The sequence below is a fragment of the Molossus molossus genome, unplaced genomic scaffold (genome assembly GCF_014108415.1).
Source record: "Molossus molossus isolate mMolMol1 unplaced genomic scaffold, mMolMol1.p scaffold_m16_p_17, whole genome shotgun sequence".
Lineage (NCBI taxonomy): Eukaryota > Metazoa > Chordata > Mammalia > Chiroptera > Molossidae > Molossus > Molossus molossus.
In genome coordinates, this window is record NW_023425352.1 from 30,008,262 (window position 1) to 30,031,169 (window position 22,908).

Below are 22,908 nucleotides of genomic sequence, written 5' to 3' on the forward strand. Positions count from 1 at the left end.
GCAGGCCGACGCTCTAACCGCTGAGCAAAACTGGCCAGGGCAAAGAATACAGACTTCTTAAAATTAATTCAGAAAAGTCACCATACAAACCACCACCAGAAAAAAAAAAAAATCTCAGGGAGGAAAATGTGATTTTCAAAGTTGCCACATTAATTATTTTAAATGTCTAGTTTTCAACAAATTTACAAGTCACACAAAGAAACTAGAAAGTATTACTTCTACACAGGAAAACAAGCAATCAACAGAAATTGTCCCTGAAAAAGCATAGCCATTAGATTTATAAGATAAAGACTTTAAATCAACTATTTAATATATGTACAAAGAACTAAAGAAAACCACATCTAAAGAACTAAAAGAAAATATGAAAACAGTGCCTCACAAAATAAAGAATATAAAGAGAACTTATTTTTTAAAAATAGAATTCTGTAGTTAAAAGTACAATAAACGAAATGAAAAAAAAAATCACTACAGGGGTTTCAAACATTTGAACAGGCAAAGAAGATATGATCAACAATATAAACCAACTAGACCTAACAGACATCTACAGAACAGCCAACTCAACAACAGCAAACCATGAATTATTCTCAAGTGAACATGGGATGCTATCCAAAACAGTGCATATTAGACCACAAAACAAGCCTTCAATAGACTGAAATCATATAAAGTATAATCTCTGACCATAATAGTATATTAGAAATTAATAACAAAAAGAAATTTGGAAAATTTACAAATATGTAGAAATTCAACAATAGACTCCAACAAACAACCAATGGGTCAAAGAAGAAATCATGATAGAAATTTAAAAATACTCTGAGATAAATTAACAAAAATACAATACCAAAAGTTATGGGTCACAAAGAAAGCAGTGCTTAGAGAGCAATTTATAGCTACACATGCCTGTATCATAAAAGAAGAAAAATCAAATCAATAACCTAAACTTTCACCTTAAGAAACTAGAAAAAGAAGAAATGATAGTTGTATGTTTTAAAGGATCACACAGACTTGGAGAGGGAGCATCTTGAAAGTTAAAACTAGAACAATCTCTGACTTTTTTCCAGGTTTTTTAGGATTATACAAGCTCCTGAAATTCTTTGTAAATTTAAGGAGAGTATACAACTTGCCACCTTGGCCAGTAGAGCTTGAGAGCTAGATTTAATCTGATGGGGATTGAGGGGGGAGATGGCAATGTGATATTTCTGGCAAAACTAATACCTATTTAGATTCTTACCTTCACTAAGAAGAGACCTAAGTATCACTCACCATCATTAGTCACATTATATTTGAATACAACTTAAGCTAATACATAATTTATATCATGTCTATGAATAAGAACACTATATAGACAGTGAAATGAGCAAGACAGCTCCCACCCTCAAGGATCCCACAGTCCAGGGAGAGATACAATATAACAAAACATGACTAGTGCTATGTTAAAGGTTTAACAAAGCATCCTGAGTAAACAAAGGAAGAAATAATTACCACTTATTTGATAAAAAGTTCTGTGGAGGAGATGTCATTTGAGTTATAACTATAAAAAATATAATCAGGAACTCTTACTTAGGTATTTTGGTTTGTGTGCCTTAAGAAATTTTCAAAAGAACAAAATAAGAGAAGGTAAGCATGATTAGTCAAAATACTGTATACCATTTTCACATTTCAATGCTTCTTTTTTTTGGCTCTCTCTCCAGTTTTCACAATGTCTAAACTTACTACTCTTTGTCACAATGGGTTGAAGAAAACCAACTACTGCTACCATCTTTCCATTGCAGGCCTGCCTTCACAGTAGAACTGGAACAAGAAAAAGAAAGATTTTTCTTCTCTCCCCACTCAGAGGTCTAACACAAATATGACACAGACAATACATTTTCCACAGGGTCTCTCAACTACAGAAGAAAGTAAATACTACTTTAGATTCAAGAAGGGAATTTAAGCCCTGGCTGGTTTGGCTCACTGGTTAAGAGTGACGGCCCAAGGACAAAAGAGTTGCAGGTTCGATTCCTAGTAATGCTCAATAAATGTATTAAATTAACTGTATGAAAACAATTAGTATATTAGAATCTCAAACCATCCAAACTTCCGGAGTTAGCTTAACCTTACTATAGTTATTTGCATATAAAGGAGAAATACTGGATATTAAAATTCACAGGATGATTTTTTAAGCCAGCAGTGGAATGGAAATGGGGCATATTTATGTGCATTAGGCACTGTAATGTACATCTCTCTTTAACCTCCCTATCAACTTTGGAGGCAGGTACCCAAGATGGCAAGTGCGTATAGCTATCACACACCTTAATGATACCACTTATATGCCAACTTCCCAAAGAAATATCAAAATGTTTATTTACCACTTTGCATTGTGCCCCAATGTTCATAATCATCTCCCCTATTTCATATCTCATTACTTTTACTGAATCTAAGCAGATGAATACAGGTCACTTTAGAAATGAAGCTAGCCCTGGCCGGTTTGGCTCAGCGGTTAGAGCGTCGACCTGCGGTCCGGAGAGACTCGGGTTCAGTTCCCGCTAAGGGCACGTACCTCGGTTGCAGTTTGTCCCCGGCCCTGGTTGGGTCATGTGGGTGGCAACGACTCGATGTGTCCCTTTCATGTCGATGTTTCCCTCTCTCTCTCTCCCTCCCACTCTATCTGAACAAAATATCAAAAAATGTCCTCAGGTGAGAATAAAAAAAGAAAAAAAAGAAATGAAGCTAGATTGCAATCCCAGAAGGCAGCCAGATAAGGGAGGCCGAAAGCTCAGAACCATATAATCATCCCTTACTCCTCCACCCACTTCCCTTCTATTACAGGTAAAGAACATTTGGAATCTGATTGCTCATGTGCTCTACTACATTCCTTACCCGCACTCAGGCTGCTATATAGGATTTCTCTTGTTTTCCTGGGATGCCTTTACCGTAGGTAGGAAGGGGGAGAGATGTCTGTTTAAAAACCAGTATCAAGAGACTTCCAGGTACAGAGCTAAAGTACTTGGTAAAACTTTAGGTGTTTTTTAAAATAACTATTCTTTTAAGATCCTAATTTAAATCCATCTTTAAAATAAATGATATACTTCTTAATTCTTCATTTTACTACATAGAATTCTGTTAAAATTAAATAAAGATGTTATTTCAGATTTTCCTGGATTTTAAAAAGCAATATGGGACAATAAAAACATTAACCAAAAGGTAAGATGGGGAGAGGAACCAAATATCTTCAAATTTTGAAGTGATTGGGGGATACAAACACTATCTGAAGGAAAAAAAATTATAAAAATGATGATGATAAAACTATTCACATTATAGACGAGTGAAATCATTATAATGATATGCTTTCTGGATAAAGTGATTCAAAAGTCACTAACTTTCTGAAAAGGAACTAAGCAAAAATAAAAGAAAATACAAAAATTGATTTATTTAATTTTTCCCCCCAAAATTTATTTAATTTTTCCCCACTTTATTGATTTTAGAGAGAGAGGAAGTGAAAGGGAGAGAGACAGATAGAAACATTGATGAGAGAGAACATCGATTGGCCGCCTCCTGCATGCCCCCCACTGGGGATCAGGCCCACAACCTGGGCATGTGTCCCGGCCGGGAATTGAACCAGCAACCTCTTGGTGCATGGGTCGACACTCAACCACAAAGCCATACCAGCTGGACCAAAACTTTATTTATTACTATTTGTTATTATCTAGAATGTTGCTGATTAATCTACTTTCCTGAGGTGACACCAAGAGCAGGTTCCACTTTTCCCATAAACCATACAGGTTAAGATAACTTTTCACAACATGTTAAGTGAATTTTGGGGAGGGGTACTTTATATTTTTTAAAGTTTATTCATGCTTTTCACAGGTTATAAAAGTAAAAAAAAAATCTAAGAAAGACACCGGCAGTTCAGACAGCAGTTCTAGGCAGGAACATGTTTAAAGTCAACATTTGAAAGGACTGTGGTAAGGACTAAGAATTCTGCTTATTTTATAATCCGGGCAAATATAACCATTAGAAAACATATGAGCATGAACTGCATTGCATGATCGTCATGACTTACTACATTCTATTTAGTTAGTTAGTTAGTTAGACCTCACCTGAGGATATTTTTTCCATTTATCTTTAGACAGAGTAGGAGTGAGGGAGAGAGAGAGAAACATCAATTTGAGAGAGACATGTCATCGACTGGCTGCCTCTGGCACTACCCCCGACCAGGGCCAGGGACAGAACTGTAACTGAGGCAGGTGCCCTTGACCAGAATCGAACCCGTGACCCTTTGGCCAGAGGGCTGACGCTCCAACCGCTGAGCCAAACCCACCAGGAGCAAGGAACAAGAGACAGAAAAGGTTTTCACTGTAATTTTTCCTATACTCATACACAGTGATACACTGAATTATTTGCTAACACATTTCTAAAAAAGATTACTAATTGTAATTTAGAGACTGTTAAGAAATTAGTTTGGACTTCCTGAGGAGTTCTACTACAGTTGAAACCAAATACTCTCAATCCTTATGACCTCACCAGAAAATCAGGAATATAACAACTAAGTCCTAAATTAAATTTTAAAAGATTCAGTTTATAAGCAAAGCAATTAATTCTTCCTTTGCTTGTTAAAAAAAACAAAAACAAAACATTGCCCTCTGAAGGCAAAACTAGATGTAGCATAATTTGATAATCTGCATTTCAATGTTTAAGAATTAAATGATACCATACTAGCAGTGGTTCTCAATCACAGGTGTACAACAGAACCACTAGAGGAACTTTTTAAAACACACACATGCACAAACTTCACTCTACACTTCCTTGACCATAAGCATGTTTGTTTTGAATAAAAGTTAAGTAGTAATAGCTAAACATTTTAGTAAACATCAATGACTTACTGTCTATCATCTATTTCCCCTTCTTGGAACAGTCACCAAACACATTTGGAAAACCACTCTGGCCCCATTCACAGCTCTATTTGGTCTGCATAGAACTGAACCTTTATTTAGCTCCAAGGATGGATACTGATGAATTGAAATCAATTAGTAATTATTATTCTCTTACCCCAGGGAGTTCCGTAGCAGCTAGTGGGGAAACATATACCCTTCCTTCAATGATAGGGCATAAGGATATCAGCTTAGAGCTGTCATGGGGCAGCCAATTTGTTACCAGGATGAGCGAACCTACGGCTGCTGGGCCACCATGTGTAGGCTAAAGATGAGGCCAAACTGCATAAAGCAGAGCTGAAAGATGGAGGGACTCTGGGTCCTCAGTGACATTTTCTGAGCAGTTGGCTTCAGTCTCACAGGAAATCTGTCCTATTCTTGGAATTTCCCGTTACATTGGATAATAATTTCCCTTTATTGTTTATGACAGTTTGAGCTGGTTTTTCTGCCAGTTTTTGTCAATTTCCTATAAATAACTCTGATTAATTCAAGTATCTTACTTAAAACATTTTATTGAACATTCTGAAAAAAAGGTTACATTTAATATTACTTATTTGGAGCAAGGGGAATACTTCTATGACATTTTTCTGAGCCCTAAAAATCCAAGCAGAAGATGAAGTTGGAACTGTCAAATGTAAGGTACACTCTCTAGCTAATTTCTTCTTGCTCTAATTCAAGAAATGACGCTCTGTCTGTGACCATACCACCCTGAACACACTCGATCTTGTCTGATCTCGTAAGAGATGACACTCTGATCATCTGTGATCTTGATCTAGAAATTTGTAAGTGTTAGGAGCATACAGCATCCAACTCATTAGCCAATGTCACTACTGACCCTATAGACAGAGGGGGAAAGAAGACAAGGCTAAATATCAAAACCTGGTAATTAGTGATGATTGGGGAAGGGGTGTGATAGGAGCAGCTAAAAAGACATTGACGGTTGTTGGCATCAACTCAGCACCAAAAGGAATACCCAACTTGGGGTGCAGTGAAGAAGGAAACTTTATTCAGTGCAAACAGCTCAATTGTGATACAGCACAGCTATGAGAACAGCATGGTTGTGGAACAACACTGCTGTGAGGCGGCCCTGGGGCAAGGCCCTTCTGTGGCTAGTCAGCTCTGCTTTGCTCTACTCTGGCAAGACATCTTTGGTGTTTCAACTCCAGTCAGGGAAATGAAATCTTCAATCTTCAGTGGAGAGGGAAAGTACACTCTCCAGCCAGAGGGGAGCTGACTTATAAAGACAAAAGTCCCCACCCCTGATCCCTGATTGGTCTGTCTTCCCCACCCCTGGTCCCTGATTGATCTGTCCTCATGTAAATGAGGATTTCAAATCTTCACAGTTTGGTCAGAATTGAGCTGTTCTGATTGGTTGGTGAAGATGTTGATAAAGATATAGCTGTGGCCGGTTTGGTTCAGCGGTTAGAGCGTCGGCCTGCGGTCCTGAGAGACCCGGGTTCGGTTCCCGCTAAGGGCGTGTACCTCGGTTGCAGTTTGTCCCCGGCCCTGGTCGGTTGTGCGGGTGGCAGCCACTCTATGTGTTCCTTTCACATCGATGTTCCTCTCTCTCTCTCTGTTCCTCTCTCTCCCTCCCACTCTACCTGAACAAAAAATGGAAAAATGTCCTCGGGTGAGGATAAAAAAAAAAAAAAAAAAAAAGATATAGCTGTGCAGCTCCATTGGACAAGGAAAATCTTAGTCCTATTCTATTGGCTGAAACCTGATTACAGAAACCCCTTTATCAGGACTGGCTCAGACTGCAGAAACAGTGCAGGCAGGCAGTTCAGTGCAGGCTTCTCCCTGAAGTGCAGTTTGCATGAAAGGCCCTTATTTAGAAACAGATGCTAGGCTCTGCTTTAAAATTTGAGCCCAGTGAACCACCAGGAGTCCTTCTTGGTAGGTATCTTCTTTCTCAGGGCCCACACATCAAATAGTACGTCTGTTCCTTTCTTTTTTTCTCCTAATAATCCCATTACATGTATGTTACACTTTTTTTTTTTTTTTTAAACTTGATGTCATATGGATTCTACTACAATTTATTTATTTATTTATTTATTTATTTATTTATTTATTTATTGGTATGTGCCCCTAGCGGGAACCAAACCCGGGACTCTCTGGTCCACAGGCCAACGCTCCAACCGCTGAGCCAAACCGGCCAGGGCTATTACACTTTTTATAGTTGTTCTACTGTTCTTGAATATTCTGTTCAGATTTTGTTTTTCAGTTTCTCTCTCTCTCTTTTTTTTAATCCTCACCCAAGGACATTTTTCCATTTTTTGTTCAGCTACAATGGGAGGGGGAGAGAGAGAGAGAAAAAAAAACATCGACATGAAAGGGACACATCGAGTGGCTGTCACCCGCACAACCCAACCAGGGCTAGGGACAAACTGCAACTGAGGTATGTGCCCTTAGTGGGAACCGAACCAGGGCCTCTCTGGACCGCAGGCCGACACTCTAACCGCTGAGCTAAACCGGCCAGGGCTGCTTTTTTTGTTTCTATTGACATATCCCCAAGCTCAGAGATTCTTTCCTCAGCCATGTCCAGTCTACTAATAAATACATGAAAGGCATTCTTCATTTCTGTTCCAGTGTTTTTGATCTCTAGCATTTTTATATTCTTTCTTAGATTTTCCATCTTTCTGCTTACATTATGCATCTGTTCTTGCATTTTATCTACTTTATCCATTAAAGCCCTTAGCATATTAATCATAGTTTTTAAAAAAATTCCTGGTCTAATAATGCCAATTTCCCTGACATATCTGAATCTGATTCTAATAGTTACCCTATGTCTTAAAACTGCCTTTTACTCTGTCTTATTTTTCTCTTGATAGCTGGATGATATGCTGGACCAAAGGAACTGCAGTAAATAGGCCCTTAGTGATGTGGTAGTAAGGCATAAAAGGAGGGAAGTGTACTACAGTCCCATGATGAGGTCTTAGTCTTTTAGCCTTTGTCCCTTGACTATGAACTTCACAAGTGTTTCTCATTTCCACCCCTTATATAGAATAAGATGCTAGAGCAGGCTGCGGTTGACTATTTGCCCTCCTCCAGTTTGGTTAGGCTCTGATAAATCCCCAATAGTTTAGGTACATAAACAGTTGTTTTAAGGTTAGGCCTGTTGAGAAGTATAAAATACTTAAAGAACTGAACACTCTGGTATATTTCAAACGACTCCTTTTACCTTCCCCCTGTTGGAAGTACAACATAATTTTTTTCTCCAATCTTCACTGGGAGCACCTGGTAGGGCTCCAAGAGGTAAAATTCACAAAAGTGTAGTCGCCCACCTCCCCAACCCTTGAGCCATGATTAGGTCCCCCTGGAGTTTTAACTTTCAGACTTTTCTGTACTGAATCTCCAGCAATTCATCAAACACAGTTCAGGTTTTCCTACCCCAGCATGGCTCCTGCAGAAGTTCCTGCCCATTAAGTTGTGATTCTCTGTATATGCCTGACTGTCTCTCCAATTCTGGGGGCAGTGGTTTGCCCTATGATCTCACTTCTCTGACAAATCAAAGAAGGTTGTTGATTCTCCAGTTTTCTAGCGTTTTACTTATCAGGATAGAGTCAACTTCCAAGTTCGTTACATGCCAGACTAGAAACTGAAGTCTGTCTTTACTTTTTAATAATTAATTGAGCTATAGATATTTATAATCTGTGTTTTTATAAATTGTACATGTTCAGCCCTGGCCAGTTTGGCTCAGCAGTTGGAGCATCAGCCTGCGGACCATAGAGTCCCGGGTTCGGTTCCTGCTAGGGGCACATCCAAAAAAAAATTGTACATGTTCATATATGTATGATACAGTTCAATAAAAAATATTTTTTTAAAGTCCATGTACCATGTCCTAGCTCCATAGGAAGAGAATTTCAAGTCCTTAAAGACAATTTACCACTGCTTCTTTAGCCATATTCTAAAAAAAAAAAATTCATTACACAGTAATCAACAGATTTGTTAAAAGGCAAACTAGAAAAAGAGTCAGAAGTATATGCCTTTTTAGGCTCTTACAGTTACAGTCCTGCCAGGGCTCAAAGGGAAAGGACTCTCCAGAGTGGCAGGCTGGAACAGCTCCATGGAGCAAATTTAAGAGCTCTGATGCTCAAGAAAAAGAACAGAGTAATTTCTCTACCACACAGATTAAAAAGGAAATGGTATTCCCATTTCCCCCTTCTATTCTGATGCAAATCTTTTCAGTTAGAAGCCTTATATTAGTTTCAAGTAGCTCTCAGTGTGGGTCCAGGTTAATTTTAATACAAAGCTGAGGTACTGCTTGAGGGCGGAAACTACTCACTTTACCTCTTTTTTATCACTCATAGATTGAGCAAAATGAAAAGGCAAGCTAACAAGAAAATCTATGTATTTCATAAAATAAATATGATATAAATCAAGTACTTTGTGTGTGTGTGTGTGTGCTTTTTGGAGGGGAAGTAAAAGGAGGTGCGGGTAAAAGGATCCTGTAAGTGCTTATTTCCACAATCATTAAGCAACTAAATAAGAATATGTTTGGTAGACTCACTAGACTGGAAAGAATTTGGCTAAGAGGTTAACTAAGCAACCCATGTTAATGTCTGCAATCAAGACTGACTATTCACTATAAATGAAAATTCCCCCAATCTCCCACAGTAATTCACTTTAATATTGATTTAACAATTCTTGATGTTGAATTGCTTCCTCAAATAATAATTTATGACAAATTCCTCTTAAAATAGACCAAAGGTAGAAATGAAGAATACTTGACCTTCATATATCAAGCTTGAAACAGCTCTTGTTCTCATAAAACAGAAAGGGTTTCCTGAATTCCATGTGAAAATAAAATAAGCAACAAAAATAACAAGGATGCTCCATTATTTATAAAGGCTAAACTACTTTCTTGATTTCCAAGAAAACCAAAGGATATTCTATGTTAGTTGTAGTTTCAACTAAATATCTACAACTTAAGGGAACACTGGGATTATGGACCAGAGCTTACATTTCTAACATTCTCTTCCGACAGCCAGATTTTGAAAAGAGATCCCTCAGTCTAAGAGCATCATGTTTCAGTATATCTTTGGTTCTTTGAGTTAAACCTGATAAAGACCCCTAGATGCACCAGATGTCTGGGCAATTCATGTTGTTTTTTTATCCTCACCCGAGGACATTTTTCCATTTTTTGTTCAGATGGAGTGGGAGGGAGGGAGGGAGGGAGGGAGAGAGAGAGAGAGAGAGAGAGAGAGAGAGAGAGAGAGAGAGACATCGATGTGAAAGGGACACATCAAGTGACTGCCTCCCGCACCACCCAACCAGGGCCAGGGACAAACTGCAACCAAGGTACGTGCCCTTAGTGGGAACCAAACCCAGGACTCTCTGGTCCGTGGGCCAATGCTCTAACCACTGAGAAAACTGGTCAGGGCTCATCAAGTATCTTTTTAGTTTATTCTCCTGTGAGTTACTTGAAGGCAGAGATACATTTTTACATTCTCATTACCGAACTGAGTGCTCAGAGGATAGATGATGTACAAGCATAGATGATGTGCTAAGTATCCACTTTAATTTTCATAATAACTGGATGAGGTAAATAATATATTTCTACTCTAATTTTATATATGACAAAGTTGGAAATCATTAAAATTTAAAACTGTGCCCAAGTCACACAGCACTGTAACCCCAGAGTAAATGCCCTCAATTACTATACTGTGCTGTCTAGATAAGTGAATGTCTGTTTTGTTCAGCTTCTGTCTCAGTTTTAATAACTAATTTTATCAAAGTGCTCTCTCAGATGTTATCTGCATTTGTGCCTTCTAGATCAGTATGACTACATGAGCTCAAGACTCACCAGAGTGTGGTGGGTGCATGCGCGCGTGCACACACACACGGTTATTTTGAACAATTTGAGAGTAAGTTCTTTGTTACTACTAAGTACAGTAGTGTGTATTTCCTAATAAGAACATTCCCTTACATTACCACAGCATAGTTATAGAAATTCGGAACTATAATATTGATACAATACTATCTAATCCATTGTTCATATTCAAAATTTCCTCAATTTTCCCAATAAATATTCTTTTTTTTTTTTCCTCACCCGAGGACATTTTTCCATTTTTTGTTCAGATAGAGTGGGAGGGAGAGAGAGGAAGAGAGAGAGAGAGAAACATCGATGTGAAGGGACACATCGAGTGGCTGCCACCCGCACGACCAACCAGGGCCGGGGACAAACTGCAACCGAGGTACATGCCCTTAGCGGGAACCGAACCCGGGTCTCTCTGTACCGCAGGCCGACGCTCTAACCGCTGAGCCAAACCGGCCAGGGCCCAATAAATATTCTTGACAATTACTTCCCATTCCCCAGCCACAGAAGCCAACCCAGAGTCAAACACTGCAATTAGTTGTCATTTTAAAAAATCTTATTTGGCCTTGACATTTTGAAAAGTACAGATCACTTATTTTGTAGAAAGTCTCTTATTTAGGGTTCGTTTGATGTCTCTTCTTGATTATATTTAGATATGCATTTCTTCATAGAACTAAGAGATAAGTGATGTGTTTTTTCATCAATCAGGATTCAATCACAAAACAGATACCAGAGATTTTAAGGACAAATTTAATATAAAGAATTGTGTTCTACATACAAATGGCCAAGAGACATATGAAGAAATGCTCAACATCACTAATCATCAGAGAGATGCAAATTAAAACAACAATGAGATATCACCTCACACCTGTCAGAATGGCCGCCATCAACAAATCATCAAACAACAAGTGTTGGCGAGGGTGTGGAGAAAAGGGGACTCTAATACACTGCTGGTGGGAATGCAGACTGGTGCAGCCGCTATGGAAAACAATATGGTGCTACCTCAAAAAATTAAAAATTGAACTTCCATTTGACCCAGTGATCCCACTGCTGGGAATATACCCTAAGAAGCCTGAAACACCAATCAGGAAGGATATATGTACCCCCATGTTCATAGCAGCATTATTTACAATAGCTAAGATCTGGAAACAGCCCAAGTGTCCACCAGTAGACGAATGGATAAAAAAGCTGTGGTACATATACACAATGGAGTACTATGCAGCAGTAAGAAAGATCTCTTATCCTTTGAGACGACCTGGAGGGACCTGGAAAGTATTATCCTAAGTGAAAGAAGCCAAGCAGAAAAAGACAAATACCACATGATCTCACTTATATACGGAATATAATGAACATAACAGTCTGAGGAATACAGTAGACCCAGACACATGGAAGTAGGGCACAGACTGACATCCCTCAGAAGAGGGGATGGGGGGTGGGGGGGTGGGAAGAAATAAACCACAGAACTTATATGCATGTATGCATGACCAATGGACATGGACAACTAAGCCGGGGATAGGGTGGAGGGGGGTGGGGTGGGGGGTGCCAATGGGGTAAAAAGGTAAAATATCTGTAACAAAAAAATAAATAAAAATTCATAAAATAAAATTAAAAAAAAAAGAATTGTGTTCTAGTAAAAAATAGTCAGTTACTAAAAGGGGTAAAAGAGAACTCAAAGTTATATGGAAGTTATACAGCAGCAGCAGCTATTATCTCTGTGGTAGGCAGTTCGACAGATACTAGCAGAGCAAGGATGATGGGCCAGATACAGAAGGTCACCAGGCTGGAAAGTTCCTGGTGCCTAGCAAAAGACAACTAACTGTAGGGTGGGACTTCCCCTGAGGGGTGACTTTCCTCCCCTAGCATATCACTGGTCATGCTGTTTGGACCCCCTGACTTTTCCTCCCTAGAGATAATATCTAGACCTCAGTTGTATTTCAGCTCCAGGCCCAGAAAAGTAGCTAAAACAAACAAGGAATCTCACAGCTGACCTCAGGACCAGATGCACTGAATAATGACCCCCCTGCCCTGGTGCTGAGTATCCAATCAATCAGTAGAGACCCTGACCCTGAAAGGACACACCAGGAGAACTGCTAAATATTCTATTGAGATCTTCCTCTGGGACCTCCCCTAAAATCTCCACCCTTAAAACCCTTAGGATGGAGGACACTGTGCACCCTCTCCCTCCCAGGAGCACACCAGTGCCTTTCCTTTTCCCTTTCCCTTACCCTTCCCTCTGGCCCATTACCATTATCTTCCTCACTCCCAAGCTCCAATGGCCCTTCCTTTACCTCTATAATTTGTTTCCTAAGCACATTTCTTCTACAAATTACTTCTTCTACTATTGTGATTTTCCAAATAAATTTTTTCTTATAGTTTGTCTTGGCTCTGAATTCTTTCCTAGCCAGAACTCAAGTACCGAGGTTGCTGAACCCAGGTCCAGTCTGACCCCATGGGTCTAATACCTGGTGCAGTTCTCGCCACCCACAACAAGAGGAGCATAAGATTTGGGGGCCATGTAGACAATCTTAGGACCCAAAGGTAATTTCTGGACTTTCAAAGTCTGGTTATTGTTAACATTTAATTAGTTATTTCTAAATACAAGTATATTGAATTTTTAAAGTGAAAGTGATTATACCATAATTTTAGGAGATAAATTAGGTAATTTATAATATAGCAAGAGTAGAAAGATAAGCGTTATTTTTAATAGAAAACTTAGAAAAAGCTGTGAGGTTAAACTAGCAAGCATATTTTACAGAGAAGAGATAAGTGGTTTATACTATTTTAGCAAAATACTCAGTGCAAAGAGATTTATATTATAAGACTATGCCACTATCTTGTCTATATAACCCCAAATCAATAAAATAATTTAATAAACAAATTTATGAAAGTATTTAATTTTCCATTCTGTTTAAAACAACCATTAATTAATCTTTAAGTATATCCCATGATATGATACAAATAGAAACCTTTCCATTGACATAAAAGCAGGACTTTATTTATTTATTTATTTTATTTTATTTTTTTGGTACGTGCCCCTAGCAGGAACCAAACCCAGGATTCTATGGACCACAGGCCGACGCTCCAGCCGCTGAGTCAAACTGGCCAGGGCGAAAAGCAGGACTTTAATAACATGTAATAAGATACTGATTTTTCTTCAGATCAAAGCCAATTAAGAATGTAAAGCAAACCTTACATTTATGTAATTCATCTTACATTTTTAATTTCCAAACACACACACACATATACACATTATATAAAAATATTATTTATTGAACTGTGAGACTGTTAGCTCTTAACTTCCATATTACTGCCCTAAACCTCTCATTCTAAGAAACTAAAACCCATCACTCTTATCATTTAACCTTTCCCTAAGCCTCTCATTCCAGAAAACCAAAACCCATCACTCCAGTCAGGAGGAACGGAATGATGGACGTTCGACAAGAAAAACAAATTTCAGGAGACCCCAGCCCCCAACCAAAGATGACCACATCTCCTCAGCTGAACGACCACCCCCCCCCCAGCCCTGAGTTTAAAAATCCCTAGTCTGTACAAGCCGGTTGCTACTCTCTCCTTAGAGGTAGTCCGGCAGGCCAATTCCCAATAAACCTGCACTTCTGGAGACTCTGTTCCGCCTCGTTCTTACAGAGACATTAATGGAAATCCAATGAGACCAATTCAGCACTACTAGAAGTCTTCAAACACAAACAAAATGTAATATAGCTGTGGAAAATCAATGTACTTTTCTCCATATTAATGTTTAAAATGCAAAAGGAAACTGACATTAATCTGCTCACTTCTGACAGTGATTACCTCTAATTTTCCATTGTTAGGAATAAAATGGAATCATGTATATAATAAAAAGTGTCTTTAATTTTTAAAAGTTTGCTTACAGTGGTTGAAATAAAAACTTTAGTCAGATTTTTACATACCTTAAAGGTAGAAAGACCATAAAGTCTTGTAGTATGAACAGTTTCTTGAGAAATATTTGTAATGTTAGTTATAAAGTCCTCAAGGTATTTGCAAGCTTGTTCCAGGTGTGTTGTGTTGATGATGATTTGCACTAGCTAGAAAATACAAAATATATCCGGTAAGATGCATGTTACATGTACACAAAGCCATTTGAATTTTTAAACCAGGATTATTACTTCCAGTAACTGTACCATTAATTATAGCATTACAGGATACAACTAATTATCTGATTTTAGAAGTCTGGTACAAATACTGCTTATGAATGCTATCATTAAAAAAAAAAAAACAGTCTAACTGCCAATTAATTCAAAATAATGTTTCAAAGTATTTTTTCAAATTTTATACATTTACCAAGTAAAAAAGTGAATATTTTGTGTTTCATGTTGAGAGAGGCTAGTAAGCCAGGACGAGTGGAACAGGGAAACTGAGACAGACAGCTGAACAACTGGCAGAGCAATCTACAGCAGATACAGAAGGTCACCTCCCTAGAGATAACATCTAGGTCTCAGTTGTATCTCAGTTCCAGGCCCAGAAAACCGGGTAGAAGACACAAGGACCAAATGAAATGACTAATGATTCCCTGCCCTGACACTAACCAATCAGTGGAGACCATGACCCTGAAGAAGCATACCTAGAAAACTGATGAATATTCTGCTGAAATCCTTCCCTGAGACCTCCCCTAAGACTCTTGCCTGAAAGAGAGAAATAAAAGCCTCAAGACAAAGGACCCAGTGTGCACTCTCCCTCTAGGGAGCAGCCCCCATCATTCCCTTCCCCTCTTCTTCCCTCTCTTCTTCCCCTACAGGCATGCATTCTTAAACTCTAAAGGACCCCATGAGACCTACAACCAGGGGTACAATAGGCAGCATCAGCTCGTCCCAGGCTAACTCCCTGAACCTATCTCCAAGGCCTCCTTTTCTCCGACTTCCCTTCCCGGAGAGCTAAGGCAGCCCAGCCTAGGCTCTCCTGTTGCTTTTTCTATCCTAAGCCCTTTCTTGTTTTACTGTCCCCAGTTTTGATAAACGAACCCCAGTAGTCACCCAGACTCATGTTGTGAAATTTTCCCTACACGAAGTCAAGAATCTACACACTACCGGCCAACCCTAGGCAGACCAGCCCCGGGCCAGGTCCCCTTTGCAGTAACAATTAAGATCTGGCCATCATAAATCTACATATAAGTTCCTACACCCTCAACTACGGCAGTCGCCCCTTATTTGCACAGCATACATTCCAACACCCCAGTGGATTCCTGAAATTATAAATAGTACTGAACCCTACACATAGTATGTTTTTTCCTATATATACATACCTGTGATAAAGTTTAATTCATAAATTAGACACAATAAGAGATTAGCATCACTAATAAGATATATAAAAATATTTATAATGGATAGTAATAATATTATAGTAATAATAAAATAGAACAATTATAAGAATTTACTGTAATAAAAGTTATGTTAGTGTGGTCACTCATTTCAGGGGATCCCTTGCTGAAGTTCTTATAAGTTCAATACTTTCTGGCGCAACACGTTGTGTCAATCAGAACACATTGCTGTTCATGTCTTCTACCCACAAATTTAATGCCTTTTCCAACTTAACTTATCAAGCATCATGGCCTTAACTTTTGGAGTTTGAGGTGCAACAGCAAAATTAGCAGAGATTTCTTTTTCCTTCTTCACAATTTCACAGACAGAAGATTGGTGCTTCCCATAGAGCTTAGCAATTCAAGCACAATTAATTCAAGCACTCTCTCCTTTTCACTTACAGGAAGCACTTGAAGGCTTCTCTTTGGCATATTCAAATTGCCAGCATCACTATTCTTGCACTTTGGGCACCATTAAGTAAAATAAGGGTTACTGGAATGCAAGCACTGTGATACCATGACAGTTGTTTTGATAACTAAGAGGGCTAAGTAACTCACAGGTACGTAGCTTATACAGCGTGAATATGCTCAACAAAGGGATGGTTCATTTCCCTGGTAAGGAAGCGTGAAATTTCATCATGCTACTCAAAACAGTGCATAATTTAAAACTTATGAATTGTTTATGGAATTATTTCTGGAATTATCCATTTAATATTTTTTAACTACAAATGACCATGAGAAACTAAAACCATGAATAAGGGGAGACTATCTATTTCCCATGTAAAAACCGTCTTCCTTCACGTTGCTTAAACTTACCCTAATGCTTTTATTTTAAAACAAATCCACTTCTATTAATAAACTTAAAATGGACATCTCATTTTACAGAATGATGTTCAACAATAACTTAATTTATAATAATTGTTCCATACAGTGAAACGTTTGGCTATAAACCTACCTCTGTCAAACCTATATGAGGTTTTCTAATAAGGTTCAGCAAACAGCTATTCAAAGTTCTGGTCAGCAGCAGATTTGTAGATTTTCTAAGCATATCATCTATTTCCGTTGAGCTAAAAAAAAAAGTTGATATTATTAAGCTTTCTACCAGGGTACACACAGTTAGTTAACCTCCTAAATAATTTAATACAATTCAGTAAAATAATTTGCTATTTTTTTATCTTTAAGTAAATTAGAATTGCCCATATTTACTAAATCACAAATTTCAATACAATTTAATTTCATAAAAGGGACATTTCAATAAAGGAGAAATTCATTTATGGCATAATTTCAATGTATTCAATTAACCATTATAGTAAAATTATAGGGTACTTAGTATAAGGAAATAAAATTATTCTTAAATTACAACTCCATTACGGGACAGTCACTTTAAAAAAAACTTTATATACAATTACAGCCAAAAATTACTGTTAAAATGCAAATTGATGTGAGCTCTTTCCAGATATAATTACTAGATTAATTTTAATATAACTAAGATATCCATTTCCATGAGATTTTATTTATTATTATTATTTTTAGAATTTTTATTAATCTTCACCCAAGGACATTTTCCATTGATTTTTAGATAGAGTGTAAGGGAGAGATGGAGAGAGAGAGGAAAAAACATTAATGTGAGAGAGACACATCAATTGGTTGCCTCCCATACGACCCTGACCAGGGCTGGGGATTGAACCTGCAATCTAGGTACGTGCCCTTAACCAAAATCGAACCTGTGACCCTTTGGTCCGAGGGCCAAGGCTCCATCCATTGAGCCAAACCAGCCAGGGCTGCATTGAGATTTTAAAAAGAGATTCTGAGAACTATATTTAATTACCTTACACTAGTTTTAATTTGGTACAAATAAATGTTTCTTAACATCATAAAGATTCCTAGGTTAGCACTAAAAAGCTTATTATTTTCTACTAACCACAAGGCCTTTGATTTAAGTAAATAATAATTTCTTTTATATAGCTTCATTATCAACTGTTAAACTGTCATTAAACCAAGTTTTCTCAGTCTCAGCACTATTGACATTTTAGGCCAAATAATTCTTTGTTATGGAGGGCTGTACTGTGCGTTGAAAGATGTTTAGCAGCATCCCTGGGCTCTACCCACAAGATGCAGCTAGCACCCCTCCCCCTAGCTGTGACAACCCAAAATGCCTCTACACATTGCCAAGTGTTCTCTGGGAGGGCAACGTTACTCCAGTTGAGAACCACTGCCTTAAACATAGGCTAAAAATTTTAGCACTATTTTTTTGTTTTATCAAACTACTACTCTCAGTGTTCGCAGCCGCCGTCGTTCTCTAACACCTGTGCTGCCGCCAGCTCGCCAACCTCCAGCCACGGGAGAAGGGGGTAAGTAAGGAGGTCTCTATACCATGGCTTGTACAAAGCAGACTGCCTGCAAATCCACCGGTGGTAAAGCAACTGGCTACCAAAGCAGCTCACAAAGGAAACAACTGGCTACCAAAGCAGCTCACAAGAGTGCACCCCCTAATGGAGGGGTGAAGAAATCTCATCGTGCCCTGGCCAGTTTGGTTCAGCGGTTAGAGCATCGGCCTATGGTCCAGAGAGACCCGGGTTCGGTTCCCGCTAAGGGCATGTACCTCGGTTGCAGTTTGTCCCCAGCCCTGGTTGGTCGTGCGGGTGGCAGCCACTCGGTGTGTTCCTTTCACGTCGATGTTTCTCTCTCTCTCTCTCTCATCCTCTCTCTCTCTCTTCCTCTCTCTCCCTCCCACTCTGAACAAAAAAATGGAAAAATGTCCTCAGGTGAGGATGATAAAAAAAAAAGAAAGAAAGAAACCTCATCGTTACAGGACCGGTACCGTGGCACTTCGTGAAATTAGACGTTATCAGAAGTCCACTGAACTTCTGATTCGCTAACTTCCCTTCCAGGTCTGGTGCGAGAAATTGCTCAGGACTTCAAAACAGATCTGCGCTTCCAGAGTGCAGCTATTGGTGCTTTGCAGGAGGCAAGTTAGGCCTATCTGGTTGGCCTTTTTGAAGACACCAACCTGTGTGCTATCTAAGCCAAACATGTAACAATTATGCCAAAAGATATCCAGCTAGCACGCCACATATGTGGAGAATGTGTTTAAGAATCCACTATGATGGGAAACATTTCATTCTTTTTTTAAAAAAAAATTCTCTTCTTCCTGTTATTGGTAGTTCTGAACGTTAGATATTTTTTTTCCATGGGGTCAAAACGCACCTAAGTATATGATTGCAAGTTGAAAATACAGGGCAGAAATCAGGTATTGGCAGTTCTTCCATTTTCATTTGTGTGTAAATTTTTTAAATATAAATGCGGGAACATAAGGCATTAATGCAATTCAAAATGTTTCAGTGAACAAGTTTCAGGAGTTCAACTTTATAACAATATAAATAAACCTGTTAAATTTTTCTGGACAATGCTAGTATTTGGATTTTTTTAAAACAAGTAACTTTCTTATTGATGGCAACTAAATGGTGTTTGTAGCATTTTTATCATATAGTAGATTCCATCCATTCACTATACTTTTCTAACTGAGTTGTCCTACATGCAAGTACATGTTTTTAATGTTGTCTGTCTTTTGTGCTGCTCCTGTAAGTTTGCTATTAAAATACATTAAACAAACAAACAAAAAATACTACTCTCAGAATATTCTCAGAAATCTATGAAGCACAAATATTTATATTTATTTTTAAAATGCAAATAGAACAAGATCTGATAAAACATTGGTACTTTTCACTGCAACTCTAATGTTCTCCATTTTAATGGAGGCACTCTTTCCAATTTCTGCCAACCCCAATTCTGGCAGACCTGAGGAGAGTATTTCCCCCTTATTCTTTATATCTAAAATCAAGACTTTCCAGGGAATGTGCCCCTACTAGGACTTCAGGGTGACTTGGCATCAAACTCTCAGAAAACTCTTTCTAATATATCAATAGTGTCCCCAAAAAAGCAATGCACTCACTGATAAAAAGGAGGTGGTTGCCAATTCCTCTGCTTTCTTTTCTGACACACTCAAATTATGCTTAATGACACCCTATATAACCTTCTCAGATAAAATATTTGCAAATGATAAAGGGAGAAATTGATCATCTATTATGACAGAAAATGACTTTCATTTAATTTCCCTGAACTTCCTTGAATGCTGAGTCAGTGCATGCTTTTTCTTCCATGAGTAAAAGCAGAGAAAGAAAACCTATCAGCCTATAGTCCTACATGTGCCAGCAAGATTTACCCTGACAACAACCAGTATTTCCCCCATGAGGTTTTTATCCTAATGGAGCATTTTTTTTCCCTTAACCCTTTGTCCTTTGAGCCTATGACTTGTACTCTTCCTAATTTTTAAAGAACATTTCACAGTAATTAAATCTTAATATATAGTAAAACTCCTAAAATATTTTAGTTTAGCTTCTTAAACAAACTGAAAATTTCTTAAAGATCATATTAGGTCCAGATGTTTCCTCTACAACTAAATAATTGAGACTTTGTGTGTCTATTCATAAAGTCACTTCATTCTCTGGCCTGCTTTTATTCACATATAAAAAGAAACCCAATAATTTGCACTATAAAAGCTTTGAAGTATCTTCTAGTTCTAAAAATCTAACTCCAAAATATGTATAAACATAGTAAGAAAACTTCAAACATAGAAAGTGATTTTTACATAACCCTTTAATGACAAACAAAACAAACAAACAAACACAAACAAAGCAATTCTAATAACTCAATTTTAGGGCACAGATGTAAAATTTTAAAATAAAAATATATGTAAGAAAGCTGATAATCTAGAAATTTATATTTATATATTTTTTAATGAATTATGCTATCCCTGTATTTGGAATTGTTTATTACTCTCATTAATAAAATGAAAATAGCCAATGAATTTAGTAAAACATATATATATTTAAAAGTGAGTATAAAAGTTTTGCTGAATGAATAACATGGTCATAGAGAGTTAACTAGACAACTGAATATTGAACTCACAAAAGTGACTAATACTTTCATCAAAGATAGAAGGGAAAAAATTGAGAATCTTTTCTGTTATAGCAGCAATACACAACATTTACCTTTTAGAATGTTAGGAGTTGATAAGAGATGAATGCATGAATTATTGTTTTCAAAGATGACGAACTATAATTAGAATCTAGCCCTGGCCGGTTTGGCTCAGCGGTTAGAGCGTCGGCCTGCAGTCCTGAGAGACCTGGGATCGGTTCCCGCTAAGGTCATGTACCTCGGTTGCAGTTTGTCCCCGGCCCTGGTTGGTTGTGTGGGTGGCAGCCACTCGATGTGTCCCTTTCACACCGATGTTTCTCTCTCTCTCTCTCTCTGTTCCTCTCTCTCCCTCCCACTCTACCTGAACAAAAAAATGGAAAAATGTCCTCGGGTGAGGATATATATATATATATATATATATATGTATATATGTGTATATGTATATATGTGTGTGTGTGTGTGTGTGTGTGTGTGTGTGTATATATATATATATAATCTATCTGAGAATGTATAACCAAATCCAAGCCCTCCAGTCAGGTTGTTCCCTATCCCTTAATTTCTTCATTTAATTATTCACAAGTATTCTAATTTCAAGCTCCTAAAACTTCTGCATATGTTCCTTCCTCATCGTCATCACTGATCCTGATTATTTCAGGATCCTTTTCTCGAATCACTGCCTTCACTTCTTCAACATGACTATTTTTTTTTATCCTCTCCAATCTATCATCCACATTGAGGCCAAATAAACTTCCTACAAAATAACTCCATGTCATTCCTTAGTTTAAAATCCTTCAACAGCTCCCCAATGCTTACAAAATAAAACACTCCAAGCACCAGACATACATCTAAATTTGTAGTATCCCATCCTCTCCTAAATCCAATGTTTCTACCATGTACCAGGCACTATACTGAGTGCTTTACACACATGTATTACCTCATTTAACTCTTACAACCACCTTATGAATTATTTCCCTCATTTTACAGACGAGAAAACTGCAATTTAAACAGATTAGGACACCTGCCCAAGATCCTACTACAGCTAGTGAGTATCAGCATCACGACTCAAACTAAGGTCTAAGTCTGAAGATTATGATCTTAACCACTGAATTATACTGTCTCTGCCTTAGATCAGAACTTCAGAATGTTAAGATAGACACAACCTATTGGTGGCTCTCAGACAGTTCAAGCTCCACAACTGAAAACTACCATTGTAATACTTTGTTATTCCTTTTCAGTTAACACTCATTTGTATCCATTGTTTTTCAAATGTTAGATTCTATTTTGTGTGTCATGTTGAACAGTATTGAGAATACATTACCTCTAGTGAGTTTTATGACTGCAGTTAAAAGCTAATGTCTTTAAAATATATCTTTAGAGGCTAGGTATACGATGAAGCTGAAGCCAGTGGTTCTTCAACTTTAGAGTGCATAAGAATCACCCAGAGAACATGGTAAAACCAAGGGCCCCACCCTCAGGGTTTCTAAAATTGGTACATTTTATTGTACGCATTTACATAAATGGAAAAAATTTTAAATTAATAGCTAGCATCTATTGACTGATGAAGCATTGTGCTGGGCTCTGTAGAATGTTCTGTCTCACATGCATCATGTCACTCGATCCCTGCACATTTTCAGTGTGGTTCTGAGGTACGATTCTACAAAGATGAGCTCAGTGAGGCCAAGGGACATGCCCAAGATCATCCTATCCGTAAGTTGCAGAGTTGGAATGTTTTATTCTAAATTTAGTGCTCTTTTACTTACAGTCTCTTTTTCATGGAAATGCATGTTTTAAAATCTTCCTTTGATGTTTTTTTATCCTGATTCTTTTTTTTTTATTTTAATTTAATTAAATTAATTAATTTATTTTTTAATCCT

General features: G+C 37.9%; 1 protein-coding gene across 7 annotated transcripts in view; it reads right to left on the reverse strand.

The window, feature by feature from the left end:
* The window catches only part of EXOC6 (exocyst complex component 6), a 205,708-nt gene that overhangs the window by 71,231 nt on the left and 111,569 nt on the right, over window positions 1-22,908 (reverse strand). For 6 of the 7 annotated variants that reach the window (XM_036264683.1, XM_036264682.1, XM_036264687.1 and 3 more), the window contains 2 exons: window positions 17,013-17,124; window positions 14,655-14,789 (listed from right to left, as the gene is read on the reverse strand). In XM_036264683.1, the coding sequence (XP_036120576.1) occupies window positions 14,655-14,789; window positions 17,013-17,124 (247 nt within the window). The remainder of the gene's footprint in view (window positions 1-14,654; window positions 14,790-17,012; window positions 17,125-22,908) is intronic. The other variant, XM_036264684.1, reaches the window with a different exon arrangement.